This window comes from Lineus longissimus, chromosome 10, assembly GCF_910592395.1.
Source record: "Lineus longissimus chromosome 10, tnLinLong1.2, whole genome shotgun sequence".
NCBI lineage: Eukaryota > Metazoa > Nemertea > Pilidiophora > Heteronemertea > Lineidae > Lineus > Lineus longissimus.
This window is the reverse complement of record NC_088317.1, coordinates 7,285,465-7,310,208: the sequence shown is the minus strand read 5'-3', so window position 1 is coordinate 7,310,208 and position 24,744 is coordinate 7,285,465. Positions and strand designations below refer to the sequence as shown.

At 38.8% G+C, this 24,744-nt stretch overlaps 1 protein-coding gene across 2 annotated transcripts in view; it reads right to left on the bottom strand.

Annotated features, from left to right (window-relative positions):
- Positions 1 to 24,744, bottom strand: part of LOC135494845 (calpain-5-like) — a 111,680-nt gene that overhangs the window by 21,018 nt on the left and 65,918 nt on the right. For both annotated transcript variants that reach the window (XM_064783135.1, XM_064783136.1), the window contains 4 exons: positions 9,410 to 9,487; positions 8,097 to 8,277; positions 5,421 to 5,734; positions 4,627 to 4,745 (listed from right to left, as the gene is read on the bottom strand). In XM_064783135.1, coding sequence (XP_064639205.1) covers positions 4,627 to 4,745; positions 5,421 to 5,734; positions 8,097 to 8,277; positions 9,410 to 9,487 — 692 coding nt within the window. The remainder of the gene's footprint in view (positions 1 to 4,626; positions 4,746 to 5,420; positions 5,735 to 8,096; positions 8,278 to 9,409; positions 9,488 to 24,744) is intronic.

The window sequence follows — 24,744 nt, the reverse complement described above, 5'->3', positions numbered from 1 at the left end:
CCAAAGTTGACAATTTTTTTCTTTATAATTTGCAAATCTCTTACCTGGAAATTGTGTTGGGTCCCGAAATTAGATTCAAGAAAAAACAAACTTTGAAGAAATCGGCCCAATAGTTTTTGCACAGCGACCCAAAGGGCAGTCAGTGACATTTACCTATGAATCCGACTATAGGCCTAACTATAAAAGCACTGATGACAGCTGTGCTACACTTTCATCATTATCATCATCTACTTTAGTCAACCAGCTCAGATGACCTTTTTTGGGGCAGTGATCGGTAACGGTGAACTCCTTCCGACCCAACAGGCAAATGTTTACATTCGTGTCTCAGTGTATCATGGATTCATGTGTATACTAACACCGTTGTTGTGTTGACACACTGACTGACTCCGACTGTGTACATTTCTACAGCGACGAAAAACGATCACAAAAATGGTTCTTTTTAAGCACTTGTGACATGTTTACAAAAATTAAAGCAAGTGTTTTTAGTAGAGGTTTACCTAATGAGTAGCGTCTGGGTGATTATAAACAATTAACTTGTGTTTAAAAGCCCACATTGTAACGAAAGGTTCCGGCTTGACGCTAATCTCCACTGACGGCAGCCGCCATTTTGCCATACTCTCGAAACTTTGGGATCGTCAAATGCAATGGAAATCACATAATTTCTGACACACACTGCTACAATTCATCATTTTATTGTTCTTTCACAGTATTATTACGCCACCCCGATTCACAAGGCAGCTTGTACCAACTGGCTCTGCATTGACTATCCCCATTCCAAGCCGAAGAACAGTGTGACAAGTTTCTCATTTTACCTTCCAATCACAGTCAAAATTTTCTAAAACAACCGGCAATGAGCACAAACTAATAATCTCAAACCAATCACAAGAATGTAATCAACACATACGACCTCATCCGAAGAGCGGATGATTAAGTTTTAGCATTGATTCAAGGTGATTTAATTCCTTCTTCGTCTCGCTTCAAATTCATAAAATGGCTGTCTTCCATACTTGTAGTATGCAGATCTAGTGGCGCAGTACAACACTGCGCATCTGGGATACCCCGACGGATTGCCTCCAACCGCGAAATTCAAAACTGCTGGCAATGTGCCAACTGACATTTTTGCACAATACCGCCTCCTAGTGATATGAAACGAAATTAATCTATTTGATATCGAAACCTCTATATCTGGCCGACCTCTTAAACTTCATTTCAAACTTCAATCTGCTGGAATAAAGAAAATGGGCTTTTTTAACCTTGACCTACTTATACCTGAATAGTAGGTCACACTGACCTAAATCTGTGTCAACATGTAGAGATGCCCAATAGGTGTCTACATATCAAATTTAGAGAGTCTATGACCAATAGCAAAAAAACGTGCCATGATCAAAGAAATTTTAGAGTTCGACCTCTGTGACCTTGAAATGAAGGTCAAATCAAAAACCTGTGTGATATGTGATGTACCTTTATTAGATACACCCACCATAAAATTTTCATCGCTCTAGCTTTAACCATAAGCTTCAAAATTACAAAAATAGGTTTTCAAAGAGCACCCCCTATATGGCAGACCAGCAGTCAAATTGCGCTGATTTTCATTCTGAAGGAAGGTCTTGCCTAGGGATACCCACACACCAAGTATGAACTTTCTGGGTCAAGCGGTTAAGAAGCGTGCCACGATTTTGTCAAAAGTTAACGACGGACGACGACGACGACGACGACGGACGCCAGACGCCGCGGTATCGTATTAGCTCACCTGACAGGTGAGCTAAAAAGGTGTTTTAGATGTGATTTCAGCATTATATATAGTTTATTTGACATTAGATGATGAATCCAGCAAAGATTTATGGATTATATGCAATATTTCAGCCAAACTTCCCGATGATATGGTGACCAATATTTTAGCATTAGGCCCCATAAAAAAATTCCTTTTTTCCAAAGAAAGTGATGTGGGAGGGCGGTTTTTATTTTAATCGTTTTATTTTTTCTGAACAGCAAACCGAGGTAATGGGGCATTTTGACAGGTTTCTTGCGCAATGCAACGTCTTCTTGCTAATCGCACATACAAAGTATCAAGAAGCGCAATACTTCCCTTCATGTAAAGTTTTAGTTCAACGAAGTGCCGTGAGAGGTGCGCTAATACATTTAGCATCGGGAGAGAGGCGCAATTTTGGGGATTGAAGACAAACAAATCTTTCAACAAATGAATTTCCTTGAATCTCCTTGAAAAATGTTGTAACACTATATGAGATATTCTAAAATCACTGTGATATTGTTTGTTACGCTGAAAAATCTAATGCGTCATTGGTGTTTTGGCATGCAATACAATATTTGATGAGTGTAGTGCTTTTGGCGCCAAATCAATCGTCATCTGCAACTTTAGTGATTGAAATTTGAATTTAAAAAATAAGATATTTTTTGATGCGGGTGGAAAAAGTAATGCGGACGGGGATGATAAACTAACAATTTTTTTATGGGGCCCTATTTATGTTGATGAGCAGTCTTGTTCTGTCGAAGGATGAGCAGTTTCTTTAAAAGCTGATCAATGAGAGTACGTCTATGGCCGACTTGAACAGTCGTGCCGTGTGGATAAAGAGTGTCAGTATTGAGGCTGTTCTAAGATGTCTTTTGTTGTATTTCAAGAAGGTGATGCCATAGAAGATTATGCATTGAAATAACATGGGTTGAAAAATGTCATAAGTAACAGCATTCAAGAAAATGTAAAAGTAAGTTTCATAATGCACTGCAGAAGCACATAATATGTCGAACTAGGCATTCATTCTTGAGTCATCTTGGCTGTTCTATACAGTACTACAGAACAAGGCAAAATGGGAAATCATGATTGAGTCATTTGGCTAATCCATCAAAGGAGGTTTATTCCTGGCACTGCCACTGGGTTGAATTGATACTGTCAGTAGGCAGGCTATTGCCTGCTGTTGAAAATTGTATAATTTAGTTATAGTCTACAAATAGAAAGGAGAAAATGGACAGATAGAAATCAGACTGACTTGGTGAAGTATTGTGTAACCTTGGGCGACACAATTTTCTATCAATAATGTCTTTATAGGATTTTACAAACTTTGACCCACTTATAACTGAAAAGAAGGTCACATTGACCTATATTTGGTCAACATGAAGAGATGCCCAATATGTGTCTAAAGACCAAATTTAAAGAGTCTACAACAAGTAATACCAAACATGCCACCTTCAATAATTTATTAGAGTTTGGCCAATATGACTTGAAAAGTAGGTCAAAAACCTATGTATTGTGTATTGTAGTCTTATCAGAGGTATCCACAGTAAAAATTTCATGATCCTAGCTGTCAGCATTAATAAGAAGGTTTTCAAAGTTGGCTGCCTAGAGCCCAGCAAATAGGTCAAATTGCGATGATTTTTCTTTGTCAGGCTATGTTGTCATAAGACATCCTCAAACCAAGATTGAACTTTCTAGACTCAATGGTGAGCAAACATGCCACCAAGGACGACAGACAAGAAGTGATGACATAAGCTCACCCAGGTGAGCTAATAAAAACCAGGTCCCTTTGCCAAAGCAACATCAAAAGCAGACAATTAGGATAATTTAGAGTTTAACATCATTATCTTGCCCCCATCAGTGCCAACTGTAAAGTAATGGATTAGAAAAGATAAAAATAAGCAAGCAAGACAAATAAACAGATTCAGTCACCCTCAGACAGCTTTCCTTAGATTGAAAATGAGAAATGTTTCAGTGGCTGAAGTTCAGAAAACATCCTTCTTTTCTTTTCAAATTATTTTGTCATTATGTAAGAAAACCGATCTTGAAATGTAAAATATGCTATTCAAAGGGGCCAGGGTATGCCAGAGGGTACGTTGGGTAATTTTAACATACCCTCCTTTCCAATACAGTTACTGTAGAATAGAAAAATTTCGTGTGCAGGATATTTTGCGATTTTTGCGAATAGATTATATTATGCTCGCGAAAATAAACTGCAGAGAAAAATCTCTGGCTTTTCAGCAAGAATTCACTGTCATTGTTGCCATGTTTCCAGAGAGGCACTGCATCCAGCTAGGCCCTATATCCAACTCAGCTAGTCACCATATACGTATGTGCAATTAGCACGTATCATAATTACACCTAACACAAATTCGGCACCTGTTCAAAGACTTCTCGCTAATTAGAATGCCCATGTTTGTGTGTTATAGGCTTACTTACTCCACACTGAGAAATGTTGACAGTGAATTTGAGTACTAGTATACTGTGTAGACATATACACTACAGCGCATATTCACCATTATGAGCTCGAAGTAAAAATAGACAACTTAAATTTAATTTTGAAAAAATCCTCGACTCACAAAAATATTCTGCCCCGAATATATCCATCACTCAGAATTCACAGAAAATCTATGCCGCAAAAGTAATGTGTTCTACAGTAAATATGATTCACAATGTCACTTTTCACCTTCCCATCATGTCATGACATGTTTTTAAGCCTCAGTCAATTGAAAAACCTGCTTGTGACAAGAGACATGTGAGCTGGGAAGTGGCAACGTGAATCATTTGTTGACCTGGCCATAGTTGTACAGCCCTTTTATTCTTGATAAGAATATAGCCTGCTTTCAGTAAGTGAAATATGACTAAAATTGTCTACGCACCTCCACGAGTATCCTGCTTCTCCAAGCCATTGGCCTTGGTGACCGTGATCTTGGTAACTAACTGGGGGTACTTGAAGCAGAAACATGCATTCTTGCTTGGCTTGTCTTCAATCAGCTCTCTATAAAACAAGTTTTGTTTACATTTTCAAAGTGATTGCGTAATAATTTGAATCATGGAACTGCAGTAAAGAAAGGTAAAGGTCTAGAGAAGTATCCAACTAATCCAACTCCCAAATCATTGAGATATTGAGGAAGAAGCACCACCAGCTTCCTCTATGGATAGCTAATGAATAACAAAATATGCACTTCTCATGACACTGCTGCAGAATAAGCCTAAGGTGAAGTATCAATTTTCAGTATTTTGCTTGAAATAGCTTGTTTTTGGACATGCTTTGTCCAAATCTGACCAGGTAATAATTTCTAGATACTTTGGACCTTGATTTGTATGTGATTTTGCACAAAAGATGAAATATTTGAACAAAATGTTATACAATGTATTTCATTACTTTTGTGTACCTTCATTTTGTGAAATAGAGTATAATAATAATAATAAAAAATATTGTCACAGATTTATATAGCGCTCTTCAGTAATGAAACTGTTAAAACACCGTGGGATATAAAATTTTCACCCTGGTCTCCACAGAAATCAATCAGGGGTTTCAAGGAGCAACCAGAGGGCGCTTTTAAGGTGTTAACTTCTACCCCAAGGAAATAGAAGAAGAATCGCGATAACAGATGAAAACAGACACCATGACAAAAAGAGGACTTCGGAATCTACTTCTGAGTGAACTTACTTGCTGTTACTATGAGAACTAGTGTAGACTCTCAATAAAAATTTTCCTTCATGTCCAGCATCAAACGTACAGGGGAAAATCACATAACGCCCTTTCTCAAAGGTATGTCGCAGAAATATACTCCTGCTGTTCTTATATGCTGAGGACTTCACCACATCTGACAAGCGGTGGACTCGGTAGGACCGATTGAGTTCAACCTTTAGGACAGTGAACCCCATGACTAGCTTGTCCGCCTCTGGACCCTGCCCCCTAGAGGCTTTTTGCATAACTGAGATGAGGACTTCATCTTCTTCACCAGGCACCTCAAAGACATACTGAAAGGTAGAAAAAATCAATATGTTACTGTTGTTTTTTAACACGGATTACAGAGCAACGCAATGTTCATTAAAGCACTGATAGCTAAAAGTGGAGTACCATCTATGCAATGGGTTTTTCTGCACTCCTGTCTTATTCTACTACAAATGAAAACCAGAGGCCCAAGGGCCTGGCGCTCAGCTGAGTTAACATCATTAATATCTTCCCGGTGTTTAGTTCATTATGCATGAAAATGGCATGCTCCATGGTATTTGATATCCTTTTGCGTTCACTACGGTACCAATGTTTTTGGTTGACATAATTATGCCACTGTTCATTCCTTAATCCTGACCATAATTCGGGTGAAATCATCGTATGAAAATATTTACCGAAACATGAAGTTTATGCCATGAATGAGGATACTCATTGTCATAGCCTCGTTTACAAGTACGAAGTATTTTCCCGCGAATATTCAAAACTGCTTGGCTCCTTGCCAGTTAAATAACATGTGACTATACACAAAATTGAAAACTTTGATGGAAATTGTAAATCATTTTTTATCTATCAGGGGAAACAAGCTGATGATGATCAAATAAATCATTCATGAGAAATCGTTTTGTTGCTGAAGCTTGCATGACGAAGTTAATGCTAAACCTTTTCTTGTGCTCTACTGCGCCACCGTAGTTTTCTATTTAGACCAGCGATGACGTCATTTCTGGTGATTCCCTACGTTGTCCAATGAGCGCTTTTTAAAATGTGCCAGAATGCCGTAGCTCCCTCAATTTCCAATCAATTTTTATGGGAGTGACATTATTGTATTGCTTAGAATGTCTACTTTTTACTCATGAAAGAATCGTAGAACTAAAACTTAATAGGCGAACATAATCATGCCGATTCACTGCACATACTGTGGGAATTCTCCACTTCAAAATACATCGGCGATGTCATCGCGAACAGAGCATGCACTTCCGATATCGTTTTCTCAGAAATGTGGCCAAATTTTCAAGAACTAATTTCTGAAAGTAGTCCCTAAAGACCTTATGACTACCACTGAAACGAACTAGTGATAATATCGCCTACCAGACTCCTTTTTAAGCAGAAAATTGGGTACTTGAGTGTCATTGAGCTCTAAGATTATTGCACATGGCGTAAACAACATGCCACCATTTTGTCTCCGCTTCGGTATTTCGTACGCCGCTTATAATGCACCTTCTCAATTAAAACCAACACAATAAGGCCTTACATCGTTGATTGAATAGGAACACCACACAAAACACAATAAAGTGGGGGTACAATCGATTACGAAGCTGAAGTGAACAGTGATTTATTCCTGGAGCTACTGCTTTTGTTGTGTAGCTGCCATCTTTTGAGAACTGGCAAAAAGGAGACTTCATTGATGGCTGACGTCATCAGGCGGGAATTTGAATCGGCAGAAATAATTAAAAGGCAGGTAGCGCCCTCTCCTGTTAAAATTTTGAACTTTTTCTCAATAAAATAGATTTTCAAGAATTTTATCTTAATATTAGAGCATATTTCGACTAATTCTGCTGCTCCTAGGCCGATATAGGCCAGTTTCCTTCATGCACTCTCGCTCGCAGGAAGTAGGTCGAATGGCGACAAATTTTGTTTTGAAAGTAGAGTTTGACCAGAAGTATCCAGAAATGCAAAATTGAAGTCTCTAGGTCTTACGGTTACAAAATGTGCACCATGGGTTTAACGGATGGACGGACAGATGGATGGATGGATGGACAGACGGACGCCACTGAACAACTTATTTGACAAGCTCGGCTGACTTAGTCAGCTGAGCTAAAAAAATTGATAGCCCAGGGTCAAATTAGGTTTCATTTGCAAGTTGGGTGGGGGGGGGGGCTTCCTATGCCTGACCGAACAAAAGGACACACAGTCTTCCAGGCCTTGTGGTAATGTGCTCTAACATGTTTAGGACAAGGAAATGATCCGAAAAAGTAAAGAACTGTGAAAACGTATTTCACGAAAACATTCAATGTGCACTTTTGCATCGCAGACACTACAACTGATTTGTGTCATGAAGAACTTTTTTCGTTAACTTGGCTCATTTTGAATTTTAGGCTTCAATTCTATGGGCATTTCTCCCCTTTAGAAAGTAACTCAATTACCGTAAAATGAAGATGTTGAAGAGGTTTTTATTGCAATTTGGAAAGAATTATTCAAAAATCAGACAGCTAAGTTTTCTAATCATAAAATATATTTTTGCAATTTTTATTTTTGCAAATTGATGTATTCACAAAATTTGTAAAGACAAAATGCCTACAAAATTTGGCAGGTTACATGTCAGGAACTGATTCTCATGCATCCAACAAGAAGCTCAAACAAAAGCAAATGACCTTCCACATCAGGCATTACCTGGGGGTTGTTCAAAAATGTCTCCCTGTTGTTGAGGCATCCACCTGCGAGTTGCGGTTTCTTCCATTGGCCATGATGAACAACTTCCCGCCATGTTTTCCGAATGCTCAGGAAAGATGTGTTCACCACACGGCAGATGGAGACATCGTGGAAGTGAATGCAGAAGTCTTCAAAGGTCATCCTAAAATTAAGGGTCAAAGGTCAAGGCCATGTGAATATTCTGAAGAGATACGCCAACAGCACAAATATCAACAGTATTTCTCATGCCAGAGAAGGAACACCATTACTGTAAAGTGCTAAATTCTTCGTGCTGCTTGATTTTTCATTTGCAAACATTTGTAAAAAAGGTTAGAAATTCATGATTCTAATTTTGACAACACATGAAATTTCTTCCGCTTTTTAGATAAAAGTATTTTTATTGTTTTTGCGAAACTAGGTTATTCACGAAATCTGCGGTAAACATATGAAAATTTGGCATTTCACAGTATTTCTGCATGGTATGAACAAAACTGAAGGGCATTATTTTCAAGCAAATGTCTTTGAAGCTCATCCTCAAGACCAAGGTCAAAGGTCAAGGTAAAGATATTGAAGTGCATCATTTTGTAGCAAAGTTAGGGGCCATAGCAAAATTAAACTAAGCTAAAAGAAACGAAAATTTTCTTTTGGGTGCGGGTAAACGAAATTCAGTGGGGTCTTTCATTTTTTTCAGAAAAAAAAACTTCAACTGATGAAAATGCCAGGGGCTATTGTGCTCTTTAATATTCACCATGGCTAAAGGCATCGGTTTGCCTAAAAAAATACGTGCTTACCAAGAGAGGAAATGACGACACAAAAGAAACATACTAAAGATTAGTTAATTTTGAGGGTCGTAAGACCCGCATATACTATTTTTATCTGATTGTACCCCTCCAACACTGTAATGGGAGGGCCTTGTTTCTATTGTTTTGCAAAGTTAAACCAATACCTTTACCCACCGTGATATTGTGTCTGCAAAGCTGAAAGGGTACTGTCATCCTTGGCATTGATAAAGCACACCTTTCTATGCATGAACACATCATGTACACTTGGAGATATACCCAGGACAACATCCATAGCTCTAAAGTGATATTCATATGCAAATATTTATCGATTTCCCTCAAGCAGAATAGGACCACAAAATTGAAGTACTTGTGTTCAAGAGCCAAATGAAGGCTTCAGAAAGTGAAGCCAAATTATATAATTTTTTAGTTTCTGTGGGGGCGGGAAGGGGTTGAAGGAGAAACTAAAATGCTTACTGAACCACATTTCAAGCAGCCAACTGAACATATGCTTACCAGAACTCGCCATCGTCATCAAATGTCAATCCTATCTTTTCACGGTCCTTGGTGCTGATCTTTTCCCATTCCTTGGAACTGAAACAGAGCATTGTAGTTTATAATGAGTCAAGGAATAGCACAAATAAAAATACATCCTGGTTACAGTCTAACGGGCCTAAGGTTTAGGTAATGGATACAACAGTGTGGTTGAATATGCCTTAAGAATCCTGGGTATATTTTTTTGATTACTTTTGATGTATTTGGTGTTAGTTTCATGTTGTGAGAAGGAATGTTGGAAACCTTGATTACAGAAGAACTTATTAAGGATATTCTTTGGACTGAAAACTGCATCATTGGAAAAATTGGGGTCAATCGTCCGAGGTGTCTGTCAGTTATTGAGCCGAGACAAAATTAAAATAGCTGCTGGGGCGGCCATGTTTGAGAAGTGATGACATAAATTTTTTGAAAAGAATTCCCCTAATGACTGCCAATAAACTGCAAAAAATTGGGGTCAATTGCCCAAGGCGTTTGTCAGTTATCAAGCGGAAACAGAATTCAAGATGGCTGCCGAGGAAAAATTTGGGTCAATTGCAGAAGGTGTCTGTCAGTTATGGAGTCGAAAGGAAATTCAAGATGGCTGCTGTGGTGACCATGTTTGAGAAGTGACAAGTTAATTTACGAAAGAAACCTTCCCCTAATGACTTCCAATGAACCGTGAAAAAATTGGGGTCAACCACCCAAGGCGTTCGTCACTTGTCAAGTGGAAAGGGAATTCAAGATGCCATATTGATTATTAGATTGCACCGATTTTCGAAAGAAATCTTCCCCTAGTCACTCCCAATAAGCCCTCAAAAGTTCATAATGACATAAAATGGAAAGGCCAGGGGACATTGCTCACCACATAAATATCCTTTAGACAAGCTGATTTAAAAGAAACATGATATGGTATACAGCCAAATGGAAATTTCATGCCATTCAATTTCTGTGACCTTTAAAAGTATGTCAAAACAAAAACCCATGAGGCATAAAATATCATATGGTGGTTAGATGTACCCATGACATCAGATTGGTGGCAATTGGGCAAGCAGTTGCCAAGAATCACATTTTAAAGATTTCCAGATTGGGCCCACTGGTGGCCAAACAGTGAACCAAACTTTGGTCCTTGAGATCAACCTGACTGCAGGGTGCCATAAATGTGTATCAAATGTGAGATAAATGGTTACTGCAGTTAAAGCCTAACAACCAATTTACGCCATTTGACCTCGGTGACATTGAAAAATAGGTCAAATCCAAGATCGGTACGACATGTCATGTAACCATGTTTGAAATACCTACAATTTTATGTGCCATAAAAATATTATCAAAAACAAGTCACTCATGAGCGAGATACTGAACTTTTTACCTTTTCAGTTATGGGCCCCTGGTGGCGAAGTTGAGGATCTGATCACCCCAACATTTAGTGTCAGTAGTTATCTGACCTATTGGGGCACGTGTTCTAAGCTTCAAGTTCATAGCTTCAGCATTTAAGAAACATGCCATAGTTAAAGCCTAACGAACAATTTACGCCAATTGACAAGCTGGGGTTGAGCTAGATCGAAAATCAACAAAACTGCCAAAAAGCACAATTGCACCGTAAGACCTTTCATACCACCCAAAGTTAAAGCATTTATGGATACAAAGATATGCACCAGAAACGAGTTCAACAGACAGACCCTCTAGCATTTATGGGCTCGAGTGTAAAAAGTTCTGTGTGTGTCAAACGTGCCATAACTCTAACGACCAATTTACGCCAATTGACCAGCTTGAGCGTAGATCGAAAATCAACAAAACTGCCAAAAAGCACAATTGCACTATAAGACCTTTCATACCACTCAAAGTTAAAGCATTTATGGATACAAAGATATGCACCAGAAACGAGTTCAACGGACAGACCCTCTAGCGTTTATGGGCTCGAGTGTAAAAAGTTCTGTGCGTGTCAAAGGTTCTACGTGCCCAGATTCTATGTGTCCAAGCTGTGTGGGATGGTTTGGACATTCCTAACATTTTTAACTGGCTGTTCCTAACCCTTATACCCAAACCCTAACCCCAGCCTTCCCCTATTACTAAGGACACACAAAACCTGTGACACTGCATACCAGGAAAATTTGAAAAGTGCTAAAATTTCAACTAAGGTGCAAAGCAGCAAATTTTGGCAGCAAATGCAATATTTAGTTGACCAACACTGAAACTATGAACAAATTCGTCGACTTTAATTGCCTCGCAAACATTTCATGGTTGTAAACAGACATAGAAGAGGAGGAACATATTTTCGGCCATCTGCTGTTTCTTTGTAGAAGGATGCATCTGAAAACGTACCCATTCTACCTTACTGTTTGTATATACTTCTGAGGTATCCCTACAACTCCCCTTTCACATAAATTCTATATCCGTATTATTGACAGAAATCCCAGATTTTGTATCCGACTATGCATGCGCATGGATAAGTAACTAAGGTAACTGTTTCGCTAACAATGTGAATCGTGGACTCTTATATTATAGTTGTGCATCATTTTTATTGTTTTCATATCTCGCACACTTTTCACTTCGGTTCTGGCGGCACTTTTGCATAACCTTCTATTTTTATCCCATGTTGGGCCCTTTTTCCACCCGATTGATCATTTGCCTTTCTGTACACACTTGAAGCAAGAGCGTAGGGCAGGATCCGTTCATTGTATTTTGGGATATACAGTGTCGTCCATAAAAAACGCAACTGGATACTTCCACTACCAGGGGGTTAAAACCATTGATACCAGTGGATGGGGAATCTTTCTGGAGAATAATGATACTAAGATAGACCAATTCTGTTCAGTACTTTTTGTTGTAGAGACGTTTTTGTGAAGCACAGTTGGAGTCCCTTGGCCAGGTTCAATGCAGAAAAACCGAACGCTTATGTTGTGGGTTACAAACATCTCAGTGATGTGCTGAGGCCTGGCCATGTATGCTAACAAGACCTTGTGCCCCCTGGTGTCCAAGTCGAGAAACAGATCATACCAAAATTCAGTGTCAGAGTTCACCTGAACTAGGGGGTCTTGTGTACAAAGTTTCATGCCAATAGCCCTAGCAGTTACGAAACGTGCCACAGTTACGCTCAAAAGCCAAATTACGCCATTTGACCTCTATGATATGTGATGTATCCTGGATGGGAGTACCTACCATAAAAATTTCATCAAAAACAAATCACTAATAAGTGAGACATCACACTTTATGTGTTTTCAGTTTTGGCCCCCTGGTGGCCAAGTCAAGAATCAGATCAGACCAAAATTGGCTGTCAGAGGTCATCTGACCTAGGGGGTCATGTACAAAAACTTCCAAGCTCATAGCCCTAGCAGTTAAGAAACGTGCCACAAATTTACCCCATCTTACCTCTGTGACCTTGCAAAGTAGGTCATATCAAAAACACGTACGATATGTGATATATCCTTGCTAGGAGTACCTACCATAAAAATTTCATCAAAAGCAAATCACTTATAAGAGAGATATCACACTATTTATGTTTTCAGTTTTGGCCCCCTGGTGGCCAAGTCAAGAATCAGACCAGACCGAAATTCAGTGTTAAAAGCCATCTGACCTAGGGGGTCATGCATACAAAGTTTTGAGTCCATAGCCCTAGCGATTAAGAAACATGCCACTGTTTTTGAAATAGGATACGACGGACACTGCGGTGTAGTATAGACTCACCGTACCGGTGAGCCAAAAACTGCTGAACCAAATCGGGCAATCTTGGTATCATTCCTCTCCTAGAAAGATTCCCCATCCACTGATATCGATGATTTTAACCCCATGGTAGTGAAAGTATCTGGGTGCGTTTTCTGGACCACACTGTATATAACCTGTATATAATTTCGGGACTTCGGATTTGTAAGTAGTTTTAGGATAACTGTTTTGTATATTTCATTTAAGTTTCACTTGCTACTTATTGTCTGGCAGTTTTTCTTTACTTTTCATATTCCTAAAATCCAAAAATATTTGGTTTATAACCCTACATCGTGTATGTCATTGTTTGTCATGTCTAAAATTTGTATATAATGTGTTTGGTGTTAAAATGTATTTTTACCTTTTCCAGGTTTCAAATAAAATAGCAATAAATGAGAACTTCCGACTTGACCGAGACATCAGTAAGCAACCAGTAACCACGGTATACATTATTAATGGGCATGCACAAAGTGAATACTTCAGCCGACTGAAGTGCTGATTCAAAGTCCAAAAGAAAATATTGCTTTGGTACCGTTCTTCAGTTTAAAAAAAAATCAGACACTCCATTTTTTTCCTGAAATATTTCTTATCAATATTACCCTATATCATAAATATATCTTATCAACATACAAAGTTGAAATAGTAGTAGTCCACAGAAATTAAATCTTTATCAATATTTGGAACAATTATCACACATAAAACATATGAATTTGGCAAAGCTTCCACCCGAAGCATGTTGATAAACCGTGAGTTGCTATCATTATAAAAGTGATAGTGGGATTTAATTTTCAAGTCCCACATTTCTAATTGGAGTTAGTGGTGTTTGTTACTTTATTGATATTCAGTGAAGTGGTCAGGCATCCACAAAATTCACCGTCCTACTTTTGGTCCAGTGGTCAAACGTCAACATATTTCGATGTGCCACCCCTTCCAAATCCAAATCTATATTTCTCTCCAACCTGGTTATCCATCTCTGAATAGATGGCCCTCGCGTATGGAGTGAATTCTGTTGTCTACTCTGCACCGATAAAAAGTATATGTCACTGTTGAATCTTTTGTTCAAACTTGAAGCCGCTTAAATTTTTTCTGTGTAAATCAGGCAGTGGACATTTATAAATGACTCGGAATCATTTTTTATTGAATATTTGGACAGCAATTCTTACTTTTAGGCCCAAATAATGAGGATAAGTTGCAAAGATTAATGCTAACTTTCAATTGTTTACAATCACGAGATGTAAAGTTACAAAAAACACGGGAACACAATATTTTTGCATACTAAATACCAATTAGCATAATTAGAGCTAATTTGCATAGTTTTTTGAAAATTCTTTTTGGTCTCAAATGATAAGTTTTGATGACCCCTACAGCTTTTCAATGCATCATAGTCCTCTATCTATGGTAGTTAGCCATAAAAGCTCTTCAAACATTGTGCACAGTGCAGTTCTGTAGTGCACAGTGCATGTACAGCCTGACCACTTACAGGGATATTCTGTCAAACTGATGATGCACTCAAGGGTTAACAAAAGAGAAGAGTTCACTTCCAATATGTGAGCGACATTCACCAAAATTTTATAAATAATCCTCATTTCTGATTAATAATAGCCAAAATAAAGCAATTGTTTTAAAACTACTTCATATGAATATTAGACAAATTTGTTGAAGAAAGGCAAACATTTGTGAAAGAAATGCAAAAATTTGGCAATATTCCACACTATACTAGCCATTTCTTTTTCTGGTGAGTGGAGAAGCAATTCCTCACAGAATAAAATTAGCTTGATGGTATTATCTCTATCAGTCTTTTTTTCTGGGTCATTTTTGAAAAACATTAAAAAAGTAAATGATATTTATTTGTTGGCAAGAATGGGAGATGCATGGCAGCCACTGAGTAAATCGCTGAGAAGAGACAAATTGCAACTGTACAATGATCATGTTTTTTTCAGTTGTTATATTCCTGTCCGGGCCGAAATATTTTGACCGACGCACCCGTCCTTCTTCAGGCTTCCCCTCCTGTAACTGATTCATAAGGAAATGCTACTGATTGGATCACTAAAAGAAAAATTTTAAGAACAAAATTACGAAACGCACAAAACTTAGTTCGAGGAAAAAGTTTCTTGGCTCACAAAGGGCCCAGGAGAGACATTTTCTTGAATGAGGTGAGATCAGCAGTTTAATAAAAGCATCCAATAAACTTCCTAGTTCATTTGTTCGGAATTTTAAATTTTAAATTGAATTTGAATTTTTCAATTATCAAAATTCACATTCAACATAAATTTCAACATTACTATTAATGCTATCATTAGGGTATAATGGTTTTCTCAATGCTGTCGGGAATCAAATCAGGCTTTTGTTAACGAGGGGTCTGACATATTTATTCACCTGACATTATGACGTAATATGTGCCTGCCACTGAGACGTCACTGATATTTGGAATTGGAGTTTGGATTGCAGCATTCTAGATAACAATTATTAGCACATTCAAGAGCCCAAGTTTTGAGAAAACATCCTGTAAATATGAAGGACATTTTACGTAAATACTCTGAGTCTACAAACTGAAAATGATACATAAATTGAAAATACATATAGAGAGAATTTCACAACATGCTACATATACCCCATTTCTAAGTGTCATTTAATAGACCATGGAAAAGAAACACATATTTTTTTAATCATGCATACAGAGTGTCCTGCCCCACAATCATAGTTGAACAAGAAAACCCACCCTTGTTTTCCTGTAATTCCATAACTAGAACTGATGACAAGAGTAAAGGAGGCAATCAATAAACATGAATTAAGAATACAAGACACGGTAAAAGGTACATCAGCTAGTCTTTAAAAAGTTAGAGATGGTTTTCTCGCTAAAAGCCAAATTTACCCCGGAAAAGAACTAAATAGTGGACTTATATGTTTCTTTATAAGGCCTAACCAAAGCTGGAACTGGCACTTTTTTTTCGCTGGTATGCATAGTATAGCAATTCTGACAAAAAATAACAGCTGGTATAAAGGGGTGTACACACAGCTATATTTTCTTCAATTGGGAAAGCTCTGGTCAGCCCCTGACAGAACATGGACTGACCTCCACAGTGAATAAACATATTATGAGTGAGATAAAAAAGTTCATTGACATGCACTAGCAACAGAAGGGTTAATAAACACATAAAGATCTTGGGAACCTTTGAGTTTAATGTGATCAAGCTAAATGTAGTGAGCACGTAGACAATGGTAGAGGGAAATGTCTGCGAGATCATGTTCCAGACGTCTTTAAAATCGCACACTGTAAACAGTGAAATTTTCATGAGCAAGTTTAACTTTAAACTTTAAAAGCGCAAAAATCTAAACTCTACTGCATTAACCATTGAATTTAAGCAGCAGACACAATATTCAGTTTGTAGCCAAGTAAGTAATGAAACAGCAAGGGGCCATTGTGCTCACCGCATAGATATTTGGTGGCAAGGAATTCATCCTGGTTAAGAAACATGCTACCTCTAGTCTTTAGTATATAGGTTAAATCAAAATTGTTATGAAATGTGAGCACCTAGCATAAAAATATCATCGAACATAAGTCACTAATAAGCGAGATATTGCACTTTTTTAGTTTTGGCCTCCTGGTGGCCAAGTCGAGAATCAGATCAGACCAGTGTCAGAGGTCACCTGATCTGGAGGGGGGGGGTCATGTGTACCAAGTTTCAAGCTTATAGCTTTAGCGATGAAGAAACTTGCCATAGTTATACTCAAACGGCCAATTTACGCCATTTGTGCACCATCCAATACAAACTTTAAAGCGCAAAAATCTAAACTCTTCTGCATTAACCATTAAATTTAGGCAGCAGACAGAATATTTAGTTTGTAGCCAAGAAATGAAATGGCCAGGGGCCACTGTGCTCACCGTATAGATATTTGATGGTCAAATAAAAGTTACACTCAAATTGCCAATTTATGCCAATTGTCCTCTGTGATCTTGAACATTAGGTCAAATCAAAAACCTGTACGATATGTGATGTGTTCTTGCTAGAAAAAATTCATCGAAAAGCAGTCACTCATAAGATATCACACTTTTTTGGTTTCCACTTCTGGTCCTCTGTTGGCCAAGTTAAGAATCATATCGGACTGAAATTCAGTGTCAGAGGTCACCTGACCTGGAGGAGTCTTGTGTACAAAGTTTTAAATTCAAAGCTCTAGCAGCTAAGAAATGTGCCACTGTACTGAAACAGGATACAGACGACGGACGACAGACACAGCAGTATTGTATGGACTCCCCTACAATGAGCCAAATATTAGCCATAAATTTGCCCAATTTTAACATTGCAAATAATTCACGGTTCACCATATTACAGAAAACAAGAGGCCCTAGGGTCTGGCGATCAGCTGACATTTTGTCCATACCAGATATGTACTGGTATTATACAAGATGGTGGACTAGCTACAGTGCAACTACCAAAAAGCAACCCCATCTGAGGCATTTGAATGTGAAAGTAATGTGATCATAAGGTTTATTGCACTACATGTTGCTGAAAAATTGCCATTAAGTTGCTAAATCACCTGCAATATCTATTCATCTTAAAAGCCAAGGTCTCAAACAGTCGAAAACTCTGATTTGCAGGATATTAGAGTGTCTGATATATCTAGGTGGACTTGGCAATGAGCTATTAATAATGATGAACAGGCAACATGAATCAGGTTGTCCTAAATACTCAGGTGCATTTGATAACACTAGAAACCTGAAATTTACTTGCAGCAATTTTGATGGTCCCCACTTGATTGGAAAGGAAAATATTCAGTAAAAGTGGCACTTATGATCTCTCATTTGAAAGTTTGCGTGGGACTGATGAGTCTAGCTGGTGAGGTGTGGTTGGCAGACCAAATGTGAGAAGTGTTGCAATAGATTTGTCAGTTGAGTCCTTTCTGACTATGGAGTCTCCGGCATATAGCGTGGTTTGTTAGTGGTGTGGCAGATAATCAGGCGTGCCACTTAGGTCAGATCCTGAAAACGTAACTGGGGGTGCCCTCTCACAGAATTTTTTTAAATCACAATGCTTAAAGGCATTTTGTGAGCATCTAAGAGTGAAGAGTGAGAGTGTCAGAATGGATAACTGACCCTTAATTGCCCTTCTTGATACCCAAAGAGAGTTTTGATGATCCCTGGGACTAATCTTCCCCCAAACATTATGTAGCTTGTAGCACAAGATCCACCGGATACAATCTGTGCTCTTCGAGAAACAAATCTGGAGGAACATCTATGGAACAGATTCCATGGAGACACTTCCCCAAGCACAGTATCAATACAAATCAGACTATAAATTGACTGGTTTGGAATGACACCAAATGCAAATTAGAGAATGTTTCACAGACTGAACCTTAAGTCCATCAGCCTTCTCTGTATCTACCATGGAAGCAAACAGAGGAAGGTCTTACAGTATGGACAAGCGGTCCTGTTAACAACTCCAACTCGTTCATGAAATAAAACAATGGCCTTCAAAGTCAATCAATTTTATTCATTGGGGGATAATTTTGTATTTGTTTTTCATGTACAAAGGGAGAACCTCATGTAAACACGCATACCTTTGCAAACTGAAAACTTGTCCGAAAATAGATCTGTCTGAAAAAATATTTGACATTGCCTCCCTACAAAATGACATTACGGTTTCGATTTCCGGACGCAGTAGATTCAGCGCCTTCAGAGGGAATAGAACCCTCATCATGCAGATATATATAAATTCACCTGCATTATTTTCGATCCTGACCATGGTATTCTGCTCTCTCATCTGATCATCGGATGAGTTTTATAAGTGGAGAATTTTTTCATCAGGATTATGAGCAAGCAACTAGGCCAGTGACTGTGTACACTCACTACTGCCAGTAGGCCTACTGGCATGCTCAGTCAAGTCTAAAGAACAGTTTTCTCCTAGTCATACTCCCCACAGGCATTTGAGAAGGACTATACGCCTCTCCCGTGACATCCTGCATTATAGGCTACTCTGCCTCTCGATATTTCCAACTACATAAATCCTGATCTCAGGATGCTCCCCTGGGCAAACTTCCGTATCTTCCACTATCTGCTTTATAGACCAACCGCCCATACACACTAATGTAAATGTACACCATGGTCGCACACATTCTCATAACTTAAGAGATATAAAAACAGCCTGGGGATATTTTTTGGAGTAAGACTGAGAAGTGAGACAGACACTTAAATATTTCACATTCAATTCAATGTCAAAATTTTGTGAAACTATCGGCAATGAGAAAAAAAACACCTTAAACCAATCACACGAATCTAATCTAGACATCTCACCTGGCGTGTTGCAGTCGACTTATACCATTGATTTGAGGTGATTTCATCCCTTCTAATTTATCTTATCATCGCTCCAAGCTAAACAAAATGGCTGGCATCTACTTGCAGCTTCAGGTCCAATCAGGAGAGCAGAATATGACTGTGCAAGTATGATGTCAAAGAATTCTAAATTTTCTGGGGCCAATAACACCCCCTGACAGAAAATATTGAACTAATGCATATTTTCGGTTTCTTATCAGAGAAAAAATATACCCCTCAACTTGACATCAAGTTGAAATATCTAGGTCTTATGGTCACAAAACGTGCACCCCATGTTGACGGATGGACGGACAGACAGAATTTGAACAGTTATTATACCCACTCTACTGACTTCGACAGCTGAGCTAAAAAGATTAAGGTTTTGTTGTCATCTGTAGCATTGTGTCATCAAAGTCTAGTCTTAGATGACACAATGCTACTAACATCTACAATAAAAGATCTGTGACCTGATCTCACAGACATTTAACTCTTTCTACAACTATAGCCTTATAAAAGATCGGAAATTGACTTTTAAGCTAACAGTCGCAACTAATTAAGTGAAAAGTCTTTTCTTAATCTATTAGTGCAATTAAAGGCCTTACAACATCTAACGATGGCATGTAAAAGCACCCAGAATCATTCACAGACCAGCAAGTTTGACAACTGTAAATTTTCAAATTATCATGCCTCTTTATTTTTGTAACTGGCAAATATTTCTTGAAAAAACTAATTTCATGATTTTTATTTTTAGGCATCTTCTGAAATTTCTTTCAGGTTTTCCTTAACCCTTTCAAAATTGCGAGCACCGCAATACCTCTGTTCTGGACGAGTCGCGTAAAAATCCGAGATCGACGATCTTTTCAGTACATCGGTTGTCCAGTCATTTCTAATGCTGATCCGCATTTTCTAACTGCCCAGAGGGGATTCCCGACATCCTGGGTAATACATTTCTATTCATGCCAACTTCATAGCGATTCTTGCAAAACCGATATTTTGCTTTCAAAAACTTTCGATTTTGACGAAAAAACTTGAAAAATATCCAGTCCAGAGCGGAGGGTTAGGAAAAAAAATTCAATCCTGAAAGGGTTGAACGGTTTTTGTATTTTCTGTTTTCACAAGTCGAAGTTATTTGCAATTTGGTTGTTTACAGTTGACAAGGCCATTAGACAACAGTGACTGGTTTTTAAACACAACAACACCCTGCAGAATCAGTAATAAGTTGACATAGTAAATCTTGGCTTGGTCTAAGTCTCCCTCGCAAATCCACAGAAAATGCTACAAATTTGCATCAAAGTTACAATTAGATTGCTCAAATGAAACGGCCAGGGGCCATTGTGCTCACCGTAAAGATATTTGGTGCTTTGGAATTCATCCAAGTTAAGAAACATTGTACATGTATAGTTTATAGGTCAAACCAAAGTCGGTATGACATGTGATGCATCGTTGCTTGGAGTAAGTACCATAAGAATATCATCAAAAACAAGTCACTAATAAACGAGATATTGCACTTTTTACCTATTTTAGTTTTTGCCTCCTGGTGGCCAAGTCGAGTACCAGATCAGACTGAAATTCTGTGTCCGAGGTTACATGACGTAGGAAGTCATGTGTACCAAATTTCAAGTTCATAGCTTTGGTGGCTAAGAAACGTGCCATAGTTACACTCAAACGACCAATTTACGCCATTTGACCTCTGTGACCTTGAAAAGCAGCTCAAATCAAAAACTCATATGATATGTGATGTATCCTTGCTTGGAGAACCACGAATCACTAATAAGCGAGATATCACACTTTCTAGGTTTTCACTTTTGGCCCCCTGGTGGCCAAGTTGAGAATCAGACCGGACTGAAATTCAGGGTCAGAGGTCAGCTGACCTAGGGGGTCCTTTATACAAAGTCTCAAGTTCATAGCCTAAGGGGTTAACAAACGTGCCACAGTTATGCTCAAATGGCCAATTTACGCCATTTGACCTCTGTGACCTTGACAAGTACGTCAAATCAAAAACCCGTATCATATATGATGTATCCTTGCTAAGAGTATCTACCATAAAATTTTTACCAAAAACTAATCAGTAATAAGCGAGATATGGCACTTTTCAAATTTTTGGTTTTGGCCCCCTGGTGGCCAAGTTAAGAATCAGACTGGACCGAAAAATCAGTGTCACAGGTCATCTGACCTAGGGAGTCAGGTGTACCAAGTATAAAATTCATAGCTTTAGTGGTTAAGAAACGTGCCATAGTTACACACAAACGGCCAAATCACACCATTTGACCTCTGTGACCTTGAAAATAAGGTCAAATCAAAAACCCGTACGATATGTGATGTATCCTTGCTCTGAGTACCTACCATAAAAGAAAATTGAAAACAAGTCACTATTAAGCGAGATATTGCACTTTTTACTTTTTTTAATTTTGGCCCCCTGGTGGCGAAGTCGAGAATCAGATCTGACCGAAATTCGGTGTCAGATGTTAAATGATGTAGGGAGTCATGTGTACCAAATTTCAAGTTCATAGCTTTATTGGTTAAGAAACGTGCAACAGTTACACTCAAATGGCAAATTTACGCCATTTGACCTCTGTGACCTTGAAAAGTAGGTCAAATCAAAAACACGTATGATATGTGATATATCCTTGCTAGGAGAATCTACCATAAAAATTTCATCAAAAACAAATCACTAATAAGTGAGATATCACACTATTTATGTTTTAAGTTTTGGCCCCCTAGTGGCCAAGTCAAGAATCAGACCGGACCGGAATTCAGTGTCAAAGGTCATCTGACCTAGGGGGTCATGCGTACAAAGTTTTGAGTCCATAGCCGTAGCGGTTAAGAAACGTGCCACTATTTTAGAAATAGGATACGATGATGACGACGGGCAACGGACGACGGACGACGGACACTGCGGTGTTGTATAGACTCCCCAAAAATCATACACTCTGTGATCTGCTAAGAACAGAGATTAATTCAAGTGATTACAGAGTTTTAGCAGCATTTGAATGCAAGTGATAGTGAACAATAAAGGCTCTCTATCTCTATGCATTTGGTTTGATGGCCCTGGGCCAAGCATACTCATAGACTGAAAAAGGGCAAGCAACAAAAAAACTGTTTTGTTCATACTTTTACATAAACTTTAGTAAAAACTATGCTGCAGCCCTCCAAACATTTTTAATAATGGCAGGTTTCATCAGATTACAGAATGTAACTATTTTCAAGCCATCCTATACCTATTTTGAAGCAACTTTTGTCACTTTTGCAGGCTAGCGAGAGGGCCTTGGCAATCGGTAATCCACATTGTCAGGAAATTCCGCCTCAAACCAAGACATTGCCTTGGTCAACAGATGACTGCTACATTTACCAGTGTGAACAAAATGCAAAAACTAACAAAAGCCGCATTTTTCGAGAAATATAAAGTAACCAAGAGGAGGCCTATTCCCAATTATGATACACCAATCCTGCTTTGAGTGGGAGGTAAGCTTTTTCTATGACCAGAGCCTTTTAAACTTTTGATTACTTTTAATTTCTGAAAACTAAGGGGTGATATCTACAACATTCTGAAATGCAAAAACATTGAATTTTAGAGGCTTAACTTTGAACATGTATGCTGAAAGTTAGAAAGAACCAGGCAGTATAAATGTCACAAATGTTGTGAACTAAAGATTATCTTCTTCTGTCAACCCTAATGAATGGGTTAGCCATCAACATGGCCTATGAGATGCTCTTTACAGTGGAACAGACACCTCGTTATCAGGACACACGTGAATTGGTAATCCATTCAGACTTCCGTAATCAGGACACCATTCTATAAGGACAGCTTCTTCTTTTTTTTATGCAAAAGAATTATTTTCGGGTGGTGGGGGTGGTGGTCCTGGGGGTAATATGTAAATTTTGTAATGTTTTGATTTTTTTAGCAACTGAATGCATTTTTCAGCATTCAAATAGATTCTGGACCTGGTTTTTAGAAAGCATGTTACAGCCACAAGTATGTATTGCATCGTACCGTATTATGCTAGGTTCCTGGTCAAGTCCGTAACACTATTATTCAGAGTACGACGACGAATCGACAAATCACAGAGTGAAACATGGTTTGTGTTCTAATAATCGACGGGTCGCAATTCCGACTTTATCAACTCGAGTTTTGATTTTCTTTGGTCTGTGTATCACCGGTTCAGTTCGGTTCCTCTGCCGGTTCGTCCTGACTGTGATGACCAGCATTGACCGGGGCCCAGTCGCGTCATGGTGCAACAGAATAACAGATGACCATTGTGGGAAAAAATACAGGTGAAAAATGATGGGTGACTGATTAAAAAAGGCCCTTCATCTTACCGCTTTTGAAAGATAATCCCAATCTAATCCCCTGCCGAGATCTGTTCAAAACAGCCCATCCAACATAATCAAAATAATCCTCTAGTCCAACCCAACCTGCTGCCCATCCAAACAATTGTGAGGACACAACACGCAATGCGTGCGTACATTTGTTTCCAGCAAATTTGAGTGAACTCTGAAAAGACAAAATCCCCTAACAATGACAGACAGTAGAAACCACAACATGTTTACAATTATGCATGCCATGGAACACACAAGTACACTTCACTCAAAGACAAACTACCCAAAAATGAGTACATTGTAGTGTACGCACCGACTTGGAGCAACCAAACTAAGGCTGGTTACTCAGAGGTACTTTTTTTTTCTTCTTTTTTTGGTGTAAATTGCGTTGAACTGCAAGACCCTGGAGCAAAATCATCCAGAGCTGAAAATCAGTATACCAAGAACTTTACCACCTAGCAGAACCAAACCAACACTAGACCCCAGAATGTCACCGGACATCAGGGACTCAGTCCCACGTATCCTGAGCAAGAACCTTCAGACAGATGAGATACGGAGAGCCCTGACAATGGAGCACATCCACATGCAATACCCAAACCAGAAGTGGACTCACGTCTATACTGATGGTTCAGCCACTCAAGCAACAAGAGTAGAGGGGGAGGCATACTTATCAAGTACAAAGACCAGGAGGAGGCTATAGCTATACCAACGGGCAGATACTCGAGCAACTATAGAGCCGAGGCAACTGCCATTAAACAGGCAGCCAAGAGGCTGATGCAGAAGCGACACAAGACCAAACGGAACATAGTCATCCTCACGGACAACCTCTCTCCTGAAATCTCTGCAAAATCCCAGAAAGGAAGATAACAACGACCTCCTCAAAGCATTGAAAGACCTCTATTCAAGTAGGAAAAAAGTAGTTCTACAGTGGATTCCAGCCCACTGCAACGTCAAGGGGAACGAAAAGGCGGACCAACTAGCCAAGGAGGGAGGCAAA